The sequence below is a fragment of the Nannospalax galili genome, unplaced genomic scaffold (assembly GCF_000622305.1).
Source record: "Nannospalax galili isolate Female #2095 unplaced genomic scaffold, S.galili_v1.0 scaffold917, whole genome shotgun sequence".
Taxonomy (NCBI): Eukaryota; Metazoa; Chordata; class Mammalia; order Rodentia; family Spalacidae; genus Nannospalax; species Nannospalax galili.
In genome coordinates, this window is record NW_008340972.1 from 307492 (window position 1) to 322983 (window position 15492).

The 15492-nt window shown below is 46.7% G+C and overlaps 2 protein-coding genes across 7 annotated transcripts in view; one reads left to right on the top strand and one right to left on the bottom strand.

Moving 5' to 3' along the window:
- Casc1 (cancer susceptibility 1) overlaps positions 1 to 9830 on the top strand; it is a 53995-nt gene extending 44165 nt beyond the window's left edge. For 3 of the 6 annotated variants that reach the window (XM_029564953.1, XM_008836226.3, XM_029564954.1), the window contains 6 exons: positions 1341 to 1497; positions 3512 to 3726; positions 5272 to 5439; positions 6697 to 6810; positions 7756 to 8065; positions 8391 to 9830. In XM_029564953.1, the coding sequence (XP_029420813.1) occupies positions 1341 to 1497; positions 3512 to 3726; positions 5272 to 5439; positions 6697 to 6810; positions 7756 to 8028 (927 nt within the window). In that variant the 3' untranslated portion in view covers positions 8029 to 8065; positions 8391 to 9830. Of the gene's footprint in view, positions 1 to 1340; positions 1498 to 3511; positions 3727 to 5271; positions 6223 to 6696; positions 6811 to 7755; positions 8066 to 8390 lie in introns of those variants that run through there. The other 3 variants (XR_003850005.1, XR_003850004.1, XM_029564955.1) reach the window with 3 other exon arrangements.
- Positions 8174 to 15492, bottom strand: part of Lrmp (lymphoid restricted membrane protein) — a 54827-nt gene continuing 47508 nt past the window's right edge. The window contains exons 17-22 of the mRNA XM_029564973.1: positions 14622 to 14665; positions 11485 to 11547; positions 11338 to 11387; positions 10979 to 11071; positions 9100 to 9204; positions 8174 to 8571 (exon numbers count right to left, since the gene is read on the bottom strand). Coding sequence (XP_029420833.1) covers positions 8331 to 8571; positions 9100 to 9204; positions 10979 to 11071; positions 11338 to 11387; positions 11485 to 11547; positions 14622 to 14665 — 596 coding nt within the window. The 3' untranslated portion in view covers positions 8174 to 8330. The remainder of the gene's footprint in view (positions 8572 to 9099; positions 9205 to 10978; positions 11072 to 11337; positions 11388 to 11484; positions 11548 to 14621; positions 14666 to 15492) is intronic.

Here is a 15492-nt window from a genome sequence, read left to right on the forward strand (position 1 = left end):
CCCGCAGCTCAGCACGTGACCTCTTCTCGTCCACAGTCCGGCCTTTGGTGTGTCTACAGCTGTTCTCAATCTTACCCCAGCTCTGTTCTGTTTTCTGTGTGGGCTCCGCCATAAAGCCAAGGTTGGCCTCTAACGCAGTTTGCGTGTTTTCGTTTGTGCTGGGGACCCCACCTGCAGCCTTCCCGGGATAAACTGCTCGAAGCTATAAATAGCTCCGACGCCAACGGAAAAAGAAAGCTATGGGGAGAAGTTAGGAAGCCGGCAGCTACTTCGTCCCTCCCCCCACCCCTGTGCCGGGGGAGGAAGCGGCATCCTCGGCACACTAGGCAAACCGGCACGTAGCAGCACCCCGCTCAGCACTGTGGCACGTAGCAGCACCCCACTCAGCACTGTGGCACGTAGCAGCACCCCGCTCAGCACTGTGGCACGTAGCAGCACCCCGCTCAGCACTGTGGCACGTAGCAGCACCCCGCTCAGCACTGGCCGGATTTCAAGTCGGTGTCAGTCAAATCCGGCTTTGCGAGTTCTGTGCCTTGCATTTGGGCACCAACACTGCAGAGTCTTTGCGGACTTTTTTCTCTTAATCTCCTCTCCAATAAAATGTCGGCTCCGCAGGGACGCCTTGCACCCGGGTGTGTCACACAGGCACAGGTTTTCGTAGAAGGCGTTCTGCTCACCAGTCCTCGCAGCAGGACGCACTGGATTGGAGCAGGTCTGGGGGAGAAAGTGGGGGCTGTAGACTGCAGAGAATCTACCTCAGTCTGGCTTCCGGGGGTGACTGGGAAGTCCTTCCTTGGGGCTGCTGGGGGAGCTCGCGGGTGGAGTTGTCTGGACACAGACACCCTCGGGAGTCTGCCGTCCACTCTCCCGTGTCCTCGTCCTGCTCTTTCTGTGTCGGTACATGGCACATGGTGCACAGACCCGCGCACCTCAGGAACTTCTGTCGGCTTATGCCGCCTTCACCGCCCTCCTCTCAGCCCTGGACCGGGTGGCTTGGGGCCTATGCCGAGGCCTCTGCGTTCCTTGAACTCATTCTGTAATCTCTTGATTTCCCTCATGTCCTTGTTAAACTCTTCTCGGTTAATGACAGGCTTCATCATACACAGTCTTGAGAAACAAAGTGGCAGGAGGCCTCACAGAACCGGGTTCTCAGGAAGCTGTGTTTACATGCACTGCCTTTCCCTCCACTGTTTATCTGGCCTGTTGGGTGCTGTCTAGTCACTCTACAGATAGGAGGGAGCAAATACAAGTGCTTATTAAAATTGAATGCACTGCTTTATCTAGCGATGTTTACAACTCTGTGTCTTCTAACTTGGTGCTGTTTCGGTCACTTTTAAAAGATACTCAAAGACGGATTACAGAAGTTTATGTATCCTCCAGAGACCCATGAAGAACCTGACCCAGAAAGCACCTTTCCACCCATAGAGGTCACACTGGAGGTCCACGAGAATGTCATCTTTTTTGAGGATCCTAAGGTCATAAGGTGGGATGATGAAGGTACAGCCGAAACCAGCTCGTGTAATCATGTAATGAAAAAAAATCTGTGCAAAAAGCATGCAGAGTGTATGTGGTGTGCGACAGCCTGGGAAGCCCAGCCTGTCCTCACACCAAGCGTAGCTGACCTTGAACTTCTGCTTCAGCCTCCCAAGTGCTGGGATTACAGGTGTGCAGCTCACACAGTTTTGTATGGTGTTGGGGGTGGAACTGAGGGCCTGCGGATGCTGCGGAAGTACTCTGCCAACTGAGCTATACCCCCAGCCCAGAAGTCTGTATTTTACATTCTTTATTTTGGTGGTGGTGGTGGTGATGGTGGTATGTGTGTCAGAGGACAACTTTGGTCATGGTGTTTATCACAGCAACAGACAGCAAACCAGAGCACTGGGGAGACTGAGATAGAAGAATCACAGGTTCAAGGTCAGTCTGGGTGCATAGCAAGAATTTTCCTCAAGAAGGAAGAGGGGGAGGAGGCAGGGGAGGGGGAAAATACGTTGGTAACATAATTGTATTTGTTATAGTGAATTTAAAAGAACTAGTCAATAGAACTCTCCATGTGCGAGAAGGAAAGGGCCACATGAGGAGAGGACATGGCTTCACCCCCGTGACCAGGCTGAGAGACAGTGAAGACCTAGGTTCCTCCTCTGAGAGGTGGTGAGGCATCAGGGGAAGGCACTAGAGTGCTGGAGTTAGACATAAATGCTTTAGAGCCTGGGAAAGCTGGGCTCCATCTTCTCACAGGATGGAATATTCAATGGGGTCTTGAGAGAGTGTGTGTGCGCACGCACACACGCACGTGTGCAAGTCTTTGTGTGGCCATGATTTTGATTTTCTTGAGTACAACATACCTAGGAGTGGAATCGCTGGGCCAGGTGACAGCTATATACTTAGAGAGGCCAAATGGTCTCACCATGGCTGCAGCTTTATGAGTTCTGTTCAAGTCTTACATCCTCACCAACACTTGTTATTATTTGTCTTTCTGGTGTGTGGGAAATGTTTTCTCATGGTGCTTTTAGGTGCTTTTAATTTCTGTATACCTAATGATTAACACTGAACACCTTGTTACATATGTCGCCTTTCATATATCCTGTTTGGTGAAACATTTCTTCAAATTTCTATGTTTTTGGTTTTTTTTTATTGAGACAGGGTCTCTGTGTAGCCCAGGCTGGCTTTGAGCTGACTGTCTAGCCTGAGCTAGCCTCGAATTCAAGATTCTCCCACCTCTTGAATGCTGGGATTACAGTGCAAGCTGTCACACCCAGTGTTTTTTCCCCACTTCTAAACTTCATTTTTCATAATTGACTTGTAAGAGACAAAAATAGCATCTGTTATCTGATTCCATTTACATGTAAGGTCCCCAAAGGAAAATCTTTAGAGACGAGAATTCTAGTAATGATGGGCTGAAATTGGAAATGAAAATTAAAGGTAGTACACTTATGACATCACATTGTGAGAAGAGTTTCTGTACAAGTTTAAAAGTCTAGGAAGAATAAGCGGCCTGTGCACAGGAACATGGGCACAGGGTACAGCATCTGGGGTATGGAGCATGGGGGAGGGAAGGCAAGAAGGTGGGGCTGAAAACAGGTGTGCAAAACAGCAAGGGGTGGGGCCAGAGAAGTGAGCCAAGTCTCCCCTGAGTGTCACGCAGACAGTGCTGGGGTTTGGACTGAGTCCTGGAGACACGGGATCTCCCAGCAAAGGTGGCTTTTCCTGAGATTCTATTTTTTTTTAATATTTTATTATTTTTGCTTTATTTGTATGAGAGTATTGCCTGCATATATGTAAGTGCACCTGTGTCGTATTTCCTGGAACTAACTGGAGTTACGGATAGTTGCTAGCCACCATGTGGGTCCTCTGCAAGAGCAGCCAGTGCTCCTAGCCATGGAACCATCTCTCCAGCCCCAAGATTCTGTTCTTAATACAGAAGATCAATGCGTACACATTGTAAGGACTTAGGCTTCATTCATCCGAGTTTTTATAGGAAAAGATAATAACGTCTCTGTCTTCTGTTGTGAAGGTAAAATCTGGCGAACTGATGGCATCAGCAACATATTTTACAATCGAGAAGAAAGACTCATAACATTCGGTCTGGAAACTTTCGGCCCCGTGACCTTGATTCAAGACACCCATATTAACATGCCGTACCAGTCATGGGAACTGAGACCACTGGGTATGAATAAAGTGCTTCTGAGTGTGACTACGCTATTTGCTGAGATACAGATACATATCAAGGTGAGCTACTGTTAGAGCACGCCTAGTGCATCCAGAATCACCAAAACAGGTGAGCTACTGTTAGAGCACGCCTAGTGCATCCAGAATCACCAAAACAGGTGAGCTACTGTTAGAGCACGCCTAGTGCATCCAGAATCACTGTGGATGCATACACTTAAATAGAAGGCTTCCATGATTACATGTAAAATGTCCCTTGAGCTATGGTTTCTTAATGAAGTCAATTGAATACATAAGCAATAATGTGTAAGTAGTGAGGCTCACACTTGTTCCCTGAAATTGCTGGGATGCGCCACTTAGTGGACCAGTGAGCCTGCTAGCATGTGGAGCTCCGTGTCTGCTGCACCCCAATGTGATTGCCCTCCCTGTCTCAAGATCCTCTCTGAATGAGACTGTTGCTCCTTAGTCCAAAACGACACAGCCCTGGAAGTTAGAGAGACAAAGGTGGGCTCGTGGTTGGTGGGAACTGAAGGCAGGGAATGGAAGGTTCACTGTAAATAGGCCTGAAGCAGGGTGATGATTTCTAGAACAGATTCACATAGACCCCTTCAAAGTTTCTAAAAATCCCTGGATCATATATGTGGAATTGATGGATTCTATGGTATGAAAAATGAAATTGTTTTTCAAAAGAGCCTGGAATATCTTATGAATGTGACAGACTAAAAGATTATCAGACTTTGCTTTTAAAACCCACGTGGGTTATTGGATGATAGCTCAGGATTGTCGATGCTTAGCCTTAGTTTGTAGAGAGGGAAACCCAGGCCCAATTTGTTAGGTCGGTGACCTTCCCGAGGTTGGATGGGGGTTGGTAATCAGGCCTCCCTGTCAGGCGTCCAGCCCTCCCCATCCCAGTGGCCTCAAAGACCTTGTGCCTGACCCTGTCTACTGCGAAGAGACACCTGCGGACTGTTCATTTACTGACATGCAGGGTTGCAGAGTATGTATTTTCACGTTAGATGTTATAGGCACATCTGTGTCACCTAATGCACGTGACTGTTGATTTCCTAAACCAAGTCCAAATTGCTGTGTGCTGTAACTATGAAAGTGTTGGAGTTTGAGCACTTGGTGTGGAAAAAATGCCGACTCCATTTTTATAGTGACTCGATTTGAAATATTTTAGATACGTTAGTTTAAGTAAGATTAATATGAACGCTCTCTACTTTCAAATTGCCACTTTGCCAGACTTTAAAACCAGACAGTTCAACATCGTTCTGTTAAATCTTGCATATGTTACAATGAAGAAAAAGCCCTGTGTGGAATCATGGTTGGTTGTATGACTATTTTAATTCAGGGTGAACACAGGATTGTTAGGTCACAATTTACAAAATAGGAGCTCTGCCACATCTTTAGTCCAGTCCCTCAGATGAAGCCTCGCATTAGTAAGCTGCTTGAGGAGCTGGGCGCCCTGTGGTAGAGCTTTCTGCTCAGGCCTAACACTTGCCCTTTACCCTCTGAAGGTGGAGTGACAGGGTCCTAACAGTATGAAGAGCACAAGGTAGGTCCGGAATCACTTCCTTTTGGTAAGTCTCTTTTCTCTTGTCAATTTAGGGAAATCTCTGCATGTTAGCGTCAGTCAAGCTGAGAGACCAGGAACATGGGTCTCACTTGGAAGGAAAATGGATGACTCCTGTTCCCTTCATTTTGGCTTTGAAAGAAGCCGGGCTGAATATCTTCCCCACAAAACACTCTCATTTTTATGTTGTTATCAACAACAAGGCAAGAACCAGTCTTTCCAGATTTACTGTAGTGGCCCCTAGAATGGTGCTAAGAACTAAATGTTTCATATCGTCAGGATTATGGTTAGAAAGGAAGGAAAAAGTGAAAAGACCAGAAACCTAGGTCTCCAAGTTCTGTAGTCAAGAATGAGGCTAAGGTGTGGTCTCTGTGTTGGTGAGGGGTCTGACCCCACGGTCACTGTGAGCAGCCCAGGCTGCTGCCCCTGGGTGTGTTCTTACCCACTCTCCGCCTGGTTGTATGTCTGCACTTTGTCACTAACAGCAAGTCACACACAAGGCCCAACAACACAAAACCACGTCCTGTGACTTCTCAGCCCCTCCTCCATGGGAATCTGGGGCTCCTGGAGGACAGGCTCTGTGCATTATTCTAGCAACTGTAGGTTAGCATTCAGGTGCTTGGGAACATCTGTGGTAAGTGGGGGAGGTGATTCTAACCATGAAGGGTAGTTGTAGGCAAGAGGACCGGCTGGGTGCTGAAGGACGCATCTCGTGTGTTTTGCACAAGGTATGCCTTCATGTAGCATCTGTCAGTCAAATGCACAGGTGAGAAGCTCCTGGGCTTTACTGGCTGGGGACTCCAGTGAGCAGCGCTGCATGCCCTGCTTGTACGTTGGGAATAGTCTCTGCCCTCAGGGAGCTCACTCTAGCAGAGAAGGAGACAGCACTGAGAGGACCCTGCATGTTGAAAAGGCAGATGAGGAGGGGCAGGGTGCTGGGGAGAAGGGCTGGATCCCCGGGTAAGGGGCAGTGTGCTGGAGCCCCGCACTTCAGCCTGCGAGAAGGGCTGGATCCCCGGGTAAGGGGCAGTGTGCTGGAGCCCCGCACTTCAGCCTGCGAGAAGGGCTGGATCCCCGGGTAAGGGGCAGTGTGCTGGAGCCCCGCACTTCAGCCTGCGGGGTCTGGGGAAGCTCCAGTTCGGCCCTTAGAGAGGACAGCTGCAGGGAGGCCCTGAGGGAGCGGCCTGCGGGTCTGCAGCCTGCAAAGCAGCAGGCCAAGGAGCCTAGCACTGAGCCCGGAGAGGAGACTGGGGTGCGTAGGATGCAGGCCAGCATCAGCCGAGGGAGGGGTTTCCAGGCTTTAGCCTGCTCAGAAAGGGAAGGCCACTGGGGTGTACTGAGAGTGCGGTCAGAGTCAGACTGCAGTGTTCAAATGAATCTTCCTGCTGGGACAGACTGCAGGGGGGCGTAGAGGAAAGGGAGCTGTGGGTGTCTAAGGTTGCCGTGCTGCCTCCTGGCAGGTTCCGCTGGTTGAGATGAAGGCCTATCGGCAGATGGCCCTGCTGAGCTCTGCCTACGCGTTCAGCTGGAGCAAGTGGAACTTCTACTGCGATTCTACCAGAGTTATATTCAGGGTAGAGTATGCAAAACCCCCAAGACCTTGTCTATCAGAAGGTACAGTGCTCAAAGGCAGACCATGCGTTCTCCCTAAACTGTGGGAAGATGCCTTTGTTGTCTGTTCTGTCAAATCTCGGGGCTCAAACGGGAAAAAATTACACGTGTGTGACTGTCTATGATTCACTGACTCCTTAGGGCTAGGCCTCCCAGTTAACTTTTGGAATACTATTGGCTGGTAGAAGATGTGCCTTTTTCACATTCTAAAGGTTGACCGAATTTCTGAGCAGAGGATCAAACCCAGAACCTCCCACATAGCACATGCCCTACCTCTGGGCTACACTGCCGAGCCTTGGCCGATTGATGCTGCTCTAGGCTGGCTGCTGGCTTTTCTCACTGCATCCTCCGAGTGTAACCTGTGAGGGTTTACAGTTGCAGGTAACCTAGTCAGGTGGGTCTTTCCACTGTTCCCACAGCATCTACGATGGCACCTGGCACGCAGTAAGAGCTCAGTTGTTTGTCGAACGAATACATGGAATGTGAATATGAATACACTGGAAATACAAATATGTAAATGCCTCAAAGCTTAAAAATAATCCAAAAGTAAGGCTTTAAGACTGGGGGCCGCAGACATGCTCAGCAGTTAAGAGCACTGCCTGCTCTTGCAGAGGCCCTGGGTTCAGTTCCCAGCACCCACATAGCAGCTAGCAACTGTCCTTACCTCTAGTTCCAGGGGACCTAGTGCCCTCTTCTGACCTGCATGGGTGCACTTACAGGGGAGCAAAACCACATATACACTTAGTGTTCCTTTAGCTGGGCATGGTGGTGCCCACCTTTAAATCCCAGCACTCAGGAGGCAGTTCACGGTCAGCCTGGTCTACATCTAGTGAGACCCTGTCTCAAAATCACAAAGACTGCTCCTGCCCCTGGGGGGCCGAGCCCTTAGCAGCTCTCTGCTCTTTCAGGCGAAGGAGCACTTGGCAAAAGAGCCCGAGAACCGTCCCTGGGCCCTTCTGATGTTCAACGGTGACCGAGCACAGATGCTCAGGATAAGGGAGGACAGCGAGGTGTTCTCTGAGGCCCTCAAGGATGAGACGGAGTTTCACGCCACCTTGTACCATATGGTGAAAGACTTTGCATCGGTGGAGGCCATGGACAGAGTCAGGCACGCTGACTGCCAGTTCATTGACTCCGTGTGCCACATGCTCCTGTCTACCAGGGTCCTCACTTACTCCTGACCTCAGCTGCTGCCATGGCCTACTGGGCGGACATCAGGTATTTCTCAGTGTGACTAGCTCAGATATGCTATTAAAATCACCGAATAGCACTCTGTTACTCAAGTTTCAGAGGATTTTTTTTTTGAGACTTTCAGCTTTCACTGTATGAAGATTTGAATAGTTCTTTATTTAGATAAATTTCTATAAAGCTTTGTCTCAGCTCACTAAAATACCCCAGGTGGGGAATTAAAATATTAAAATCTCTAAAGGACTAAGGGCAACCAGAAACTCACTAACCTAGGAATCTGAGACAGTCCTACAAGTCACACTGGTGGGGGCCCATTGTGCTGGAGTCTGGTAAAGGGCCACAGGATATGTTCTAGGGACATCCAGGAATCCCCTTCCTGGGTGGGAGCGGCCGCCACAGACTTCTGGAAGAACCTGCCGGTGAGGAAGCTCATGAGTGCTGCAAAGACCACGATGAAGATCACGGAGAGGCAGAGCGCCTTGGCCCCCCTGAAGGACGCCTGCAGGGGTGCAGCCCAGGAAGCCACCAAGCCATACCTGCAGCAAGAACACGACACCAGGGCGGGCAATGCTGAGCTGTCCCAGTGCACCCCTCCGTTTACAGCTATGGGGAGTAAAGGAGTGCTGTACTGTGAGCCACTAACTCCTGACAAGGCCAAATATTCATCGCATTCTTTCAGTCAAAGTAAATCTATCTACCAAGTAAATATTGTTTCTCACTAAACCCTGTGCCCCTACTGTGCTAAAATTTAAAGAACCCAAACAGTACAGAAGTAAACAGAGCTGAATGAGCTGTACTCTGCCTTTGTTCTTGATGAAGCACAGAAGTTCTGGAACGGATGACCTGGTTCAGGTCAGAGAGCTGTGATCGGAGCTAAGACTGGCTCCAGGGTCAAGTCCTACCACTGGAAACGCTCCTGCCTCATGTCCAATAGGTGAGGGGTTGTTACTGCAGTTGACTACTCATCTTAAACAATCTGACATGTCTTTAATGCAGTTCCACTAGTACTGCTATCTGTTAGTCATGCCCATCCCACTAAAGCAAGGTCATGGGCAAGCACTTACACAGAGGAGGCCTCCCACTGGGATGGGCTGTTCTTCTCAGAAAGGCTGGGCTTCCTCACGTGCTCCACCATCTCGTCCCTTGGTGGCTCTGACTTATCTTTGGTTCTGCAGAAAGTATTGTTTTCAAGAATTTGAAACTAACAATATGCAGTGTTTATAAGCATCACTCAGGTTGACTGTATAACCCGAAGTGCTCAGAGTAACAAATCTGAATGTTACATCACCAGATCCATAGCAATTTAAGTTTAAAATAATTTCCTTCCTGTAGTCTACAGAAACATTTACTGTGCACATGTGGATTCCATATTTCTTGAAAATGCTAGAAGAATACTTAATAGTGAGAAAAAAATGCTATCAGTTTTTAAACCTTGTAGCTAAGCAATTGATTATATTGTTTTTTTCTGTACAACTTGGTTTTCAGATAGTCTCCTGGTATAGCCTAGGGTGGCCTCAAACTTTTGGTGATCCTCTGCCTCCTCGGTTCAGGGTTATAGGCACGCTCTGCCGCTTCTGGCTGTCTGAAGAACTTTCATGCAGTGCTAACTTGGAAAACAATCACAATGTCATCTCTTTCTTAGTTTAAAAAGTTTATGAAAATATTCTAAATATTAAGCTAATCAAACTAAACTAGTACTCAATGCTCTGGGAACTGGTTGAAGAGAGTGTGTTTTTAATCAAGTTACTGCCTAAAGAGGGTTTTCTCCACCTGAATAAAACTTGTTTCATTTTTATAGATGCTCCTAGCTGGATTTGAATTTGGAAATCCCAAGTTCATAATGCCCTCAGGATTGCCAAAGGGGACAATGTCTCAAACATTTATGGGTAAAAAAAAAATGTGGTAGATTTAGTTTACTTTAAAAAAAATAAAGGGGCCTACGGGCTTCTCAGTATTTCAGACTTTGGTTTGTAAAGATGTGAGCAGATAGTGTATCATAGGTAAACAATCTTTTGAAGGATGTGCTCGATATTTTTTTCCCACCTAGCTCAGAAACGATCCATCACAATAACTCTAAATGCGGAGGTGTGGTATGTGACGCAATAACTCTAAATGCGGAGGTGTGGTATGTGACGCAGACTCATGTGGACCCTCCCTCTGTCAGAGTGCCTAGACCTGAGCACAGTCTCCATCACACTGTAGGTACCCAGTGAACATGTGGCATTGTTCATCAGGAGAGAAAATAGACTGGAGCCGGGGGCTCAGCAGAGGCAGTGTTCTGTCACCTTCTATGCTGTAGAAGCATGCGGTACATTTTACTTCATTACATTTGTTAAACATAAACTATTCATGATGATGACAACTGTAATCCTGGAGGATTGCTATTAGTTTGAGGCCAGACTGGGCTATAGCAGGTACTGGTAGCCCAGTATACTCTGCTCTACCAGTTCCCAAGACACTGAGTACCTTTTTATTTTAAAATACTTTATTATTTCTATTTTACGAGTGTTGCCTGCATGTGTGTAAACGCACCTGTGTCCTACAATGCCCATAGAGGTTGAAATATCATTAGGAAGACCTGTCTTAAAAAGACAAAACTTTGCTAAATAGAGCGAGTAGCATCATCTCTCCCCTTTATGTAAGACACATGCATATGTGTTTCATATATGGGCTTATGTTACATATATGCACATGAGTTTACTTCTGTGCTCTTTAAATGACCTTTGGGAAAGTCCAGAGAATTACTGAAGTTAAAGCTTTGCCGCAGTGAATGTTACAGCCACTGTGTTCACAAACGACATTTATAAAGTGGTTCGTAGTGTCTTTCACCGTGAATTGTCTCTTTGATGATGCAACGTTAATGTCAGTTCCACTGAACTAAGTGCCCCCATTCTTCACACCCCAGTCCCTGTCAGTTCAGTAAATGCATCAAGATTTACCTACTTTAGTTCACATTTCTCATCTGCCCAGGAGTAGGTGCTGATAAAGCGGTGCAATGAGGGGCGGTGGTCACTTTGCTTTGTCCCCAGAATGCGCCTGCACAAAGAAATAGCTGTCAGGTGCACCTGGCTGGTACCAGTTTATTCCTGCTTGAATCCATACAGAATGGGTTTCTAAATTTTTTCCTTTGCACAGCCAAATGACTAACGTCCTGGTATGAATGTCATGATTACACACCAGTTTTTATACACACATTGTTTAAACTCTGAACGAATCAGAAGTTAGTGTAAATGCTCACTTACCTGAGTCAAGCATCAGCTTGTCATGAGGCTCCCAAAGGGCAGCCACCAAGTCACACTTACCAGCTGCTTGACTGCCTGCTGAATCTGTCACTGTTTTCCATCCCGGACACCTTTGGAGGGTCAAGAAATAAGTCTTTGCTGAAGGAAGTTTATTTCTTTATCATGTAGAGATGAATTTAATTTTGAGCACTGAATGCACTCACTTACCAGTGCTACATTGCCAAGGTTCCTGGGTAAGGAGGCAATGGTCACTCTCCGAAGAGAAGATGGCTACCAAAGAGAGAAATGCACTTGGAGAACCCTCAGTATCATACACGCTCTGCCGCACCAACCATTCCCGTCCGCACCCGTCCAGACACCGGCCCTGCTTCCGAGGACCTGACTCGAGAAACACCAGTGCGTGTTCCTGGACAGACTTGTCCATCATGTGACCCCTGCAGACATGCTGTCAAAGACCCTGCATGGGCAGACTGCCTTTGAGAAACATTTACTAATTTATAGTCCATGTCCTCCAACCTTGGAGTATGCTACGTTTTGCTGATGAGACAGGGAATACGAAGTTGGGTTGGGTTTGCATTTATCTGACTTCTGCCGAATCACAGTGTGTCTACACTCAAGATCATTTCCACACCACCCCCCATTTCTGTGGAAGAAAAAATTGTGTAAGTCAAGCAAACATTTTCTCTTTTGCTATCTTTGCTTTTATACCTAAAAAAAATCCCCCAATTCAAGAGGAGGTGAGTACGCACCCACAGCTATAGCTGTTCCCGCCATTTTTCCAACAATATACTCAATAGTCATGACATTTTGCTATATTTGGTTTAGCTAATACATGGTGTGCATACCAACATTATAATAGGATGTGGTACACATTCATACTGTGTGATGTTTATATCTCCTCCAACATCTCCTTATCGTATTATTGTCACTTACCGTCCACTATCCCCATGGGATGGTTCACCACCATTCCATGGATAAACTATGTAGCTCAGGCCAGCCTCAAATTGTGACAGTCCTCCTGCCTCAGACTCCCCAGTGCTGGGAGAGATCAACATTTTTAGACTCCGGGTATAAATGAGATGTTACGTTTTAATGAAGGGATGTGTTCATCAGCTTTGAGATCTGCACAGGAAAGTGCTATGCAGTATTGTGTGGTTTAAATAAGTGTCACTATTACGTCATTAGTTCTAGATTAGGTTAATTTTTCCCTATCACCACCAGTTTCAATGTATTAAAGTAAAGGAATTATGATGATTAAGTTCCACCGTCAACTTGATTGTATTAAAAAGCACCTAGGGCATTAGTGAGGACCAGCTTTGTGTCATTAGTTCTAGATTAGGTTAATTTTTCCCTATCACCACTATGGACATAAACAGTTTCAATGTATTAAAGTAAAGGAATTATGATGATTAAGTTCCACCCTCAACTTGATTGTATTAAAAAGCACCTAGGGCATTAGTGAGGACCAGCTTTGGGTGTGTCACTGAAGGGATTTCTGAATAGAATCAACAGAGGGAGTAAAACCTGTCTTGAATTTGGGAAGCACATTGCATGAGTAAGAGGGAGAAGGCCAGCTGCACTCTTGCATCCCGCCTTCTGCCCTCTGATCCTCACAGATGTGAACAAGCAGCTGCGTGTTCTGCTGTCATGCCCTTCACCTGTCAGCCAGAACCGACTTTCCCACCTGTAAGTGACCTGTTAAGTGTTTGTTCAAAGCAGTGATGTGAAATGTAACAGATTCCAGTTTAGTTTCCACTGCTGTGATAAAACTCTGAGGAAAACCAAGTTAGGGAGGGGGGTTTACTTTATCCTACAACTCCCAGGTCACAGTACATGCCCAGAGGGGTCAGGGCAGGAAGTGAAGTAAAGACCACAGAGAACACAGCTTGCTGGCTTGGGCTGGTCCTTAGCTTGCTTTGTTATACAACTCAGGACAACCTGCCTGGGGGTGGCACCACCCGCAGTGGGCTGGGCTCTCCTAAATCAACACAGAAAATGCCTCATAGACCACATGCTCAGGCCACTAAGATGGATACAATTCCTCAGTCAAGGCCCCTTCCTCCTGGAGGTCTCTAGTTGGTGTCAAACTGACAAAACCAACCAGCACCGATACAGGAACTGGATTTGAATCCTTTTCTTAAAACGTTACCCGTTCTTTCACGTCACAGGTTAGCTGCGCGCCCCAAGGGTATCAAACTAAATTTTGAGAAACCTGGCTCTGCTCTGACTCTACCATGTCCATCCCCTGTGTGTGTCCATCACTCCTCAGCAGAGAGCATCAGAAGGGACACGTGTACAGTCACTCACTCGAAAGCCTTGGAAGTCTGGGGAATCCTGATTCTCAAGCTGTGGTAAAAGCTGCTGGTTGGTCCACACTTCCCCTTCTACCTTCTTATTTAGCAATACACACCTTGATCTTTTAGTATTTTATTATTTTTACGTGTATGGCCTGCATGTATGTAAGTGCACCTGTGTTGTGCAATGCCCCAGAGGTCAGAAGAGGGCGTCAGGATCTCCTGGAAGTGGAGTTACAGATGGTTGTTAGCCAGCCTGTGGGTGCTGGGAGCCGAACCTGGGTCCTCTGCAAGAGCAGACAGTGCTCTTAATTGCTGAGCTGTATCTTCTGCCCCAAGCTCTTTGATTTTTTTTTTTTGCGTGAGGCATGGAAGCATCCAGAAAAAGATGTTCTATTTTCCTATCTCATTCCAAGAATGAAGTGGGAAATGCCCTGGATTTCTAGGACCTGTTTTTGCAGAGAAGAGAATCACTCATCTTTTTTCTTGCTTTGTGACTTGAAGTTGTGGTAAAGGACTCATTGTCTGGGTAGGAAGGATGCTGAGGGCCTAGGGCAGGGAGTCAGAGAGAGGAGGCTGGGCTGAAAGGCTCCGGCCAGTCGGTCCTACGGGGGCCAGAGAGATGGCTCTACAGTAAAGAGCATGGGCTGCTCTTGCAGAGGACCTGGGTTCAGATCCCAGCACTCACAGGGCAGCTAACAACTGTCTGTAACCCCAGTTCCAGAGGATCCGACACCTTCTGAACTCCACAGGCAGTACATGACATGAGTGCTCTTGCATGCAGGCAGGACACTCATACACATAAAATATTTTTAAAAGACTGCTATTCTGGATTTCCTCCTGCTGATGTGCCACCTTGATTGACATAGAAATAGAGCAGAAAGTATAAACGTGTAACTCAAACTATAAACAAACTCACATGTATATTCATGCTTGTGAATCAAAATCAGTTTTGTGATTTACATTTAAAGGCATGTAACTTCAAATAATATCTTCAAACCATCTTATGAGTGTTTCTTCAACATTTGTCAATTATAAAGTAGTAATTACCTTGGAGTTTAGAGAAGATGAGCGTTTTTTAATCTGACAGTCATCTGAAAGGAAAAACATTGTCACATGTTACATAAGCATTTATGTCAAGGCAAAGGTCCCAAAAGGTTTCCTTAAGACTCTGCAGGAGGCTGAGAGAGGATGAGCACTGTGAATTCGAGGCCAGCCTGGGCTACAGAGTGGGATGCTGTCTCAAAAACAAACAGAAGACTCTGGAGGTTACTAAGCAAGGTAAGTATCTGCTAATGTTTTCATTTTGTGGTACCAAAGATGGAGGCCAGGGCTTTCAATGTGTTGGACGAACACTCTACCACTGAGCCACGTCTCCAGCCCTAGTAACTCCCATCTTAACCTGTGTCACTGCCGATGTTCAGGACGCTTGCTCACATTGGGCAGGCGTCAGATGGCTGCTCTCCAGGTCAAGGAATCCTGAAGTACCACTCACATCAAGAGTATCAAGTCTTTCAGAAGAGGGAACACCAAGGAAACAAGAATTCTATTCAGAGACGTTGTTACTGCTTCCCTAAAACCTTTGTAAGTAGATAGAAGTCACACGTTAAGATGCTTCCCTGGACCTGTGTGCCACTTTTCCAAGTCATCAGTGTGCTAAATGTGCTAGGTCATGCAAGAATTCAAGACCATGGTTGGTAAGAGTTGGTTTATTTATTACACATGACTCTACATGTAGAGAAAGAACCAACTCTAACACACCCTAAATGGCAAACACTCAAGTTTACTCAGTGAATTGGACCTATGTATTTTTTCACACCTCAGCCATCTAAATTGATTTAATGAATTTTTAGTGTCATTTTCAGAGGATTCTGTATGTGGCTCTGTTTTTGGTTTTTCCTGACATATAAAACCAGGAATG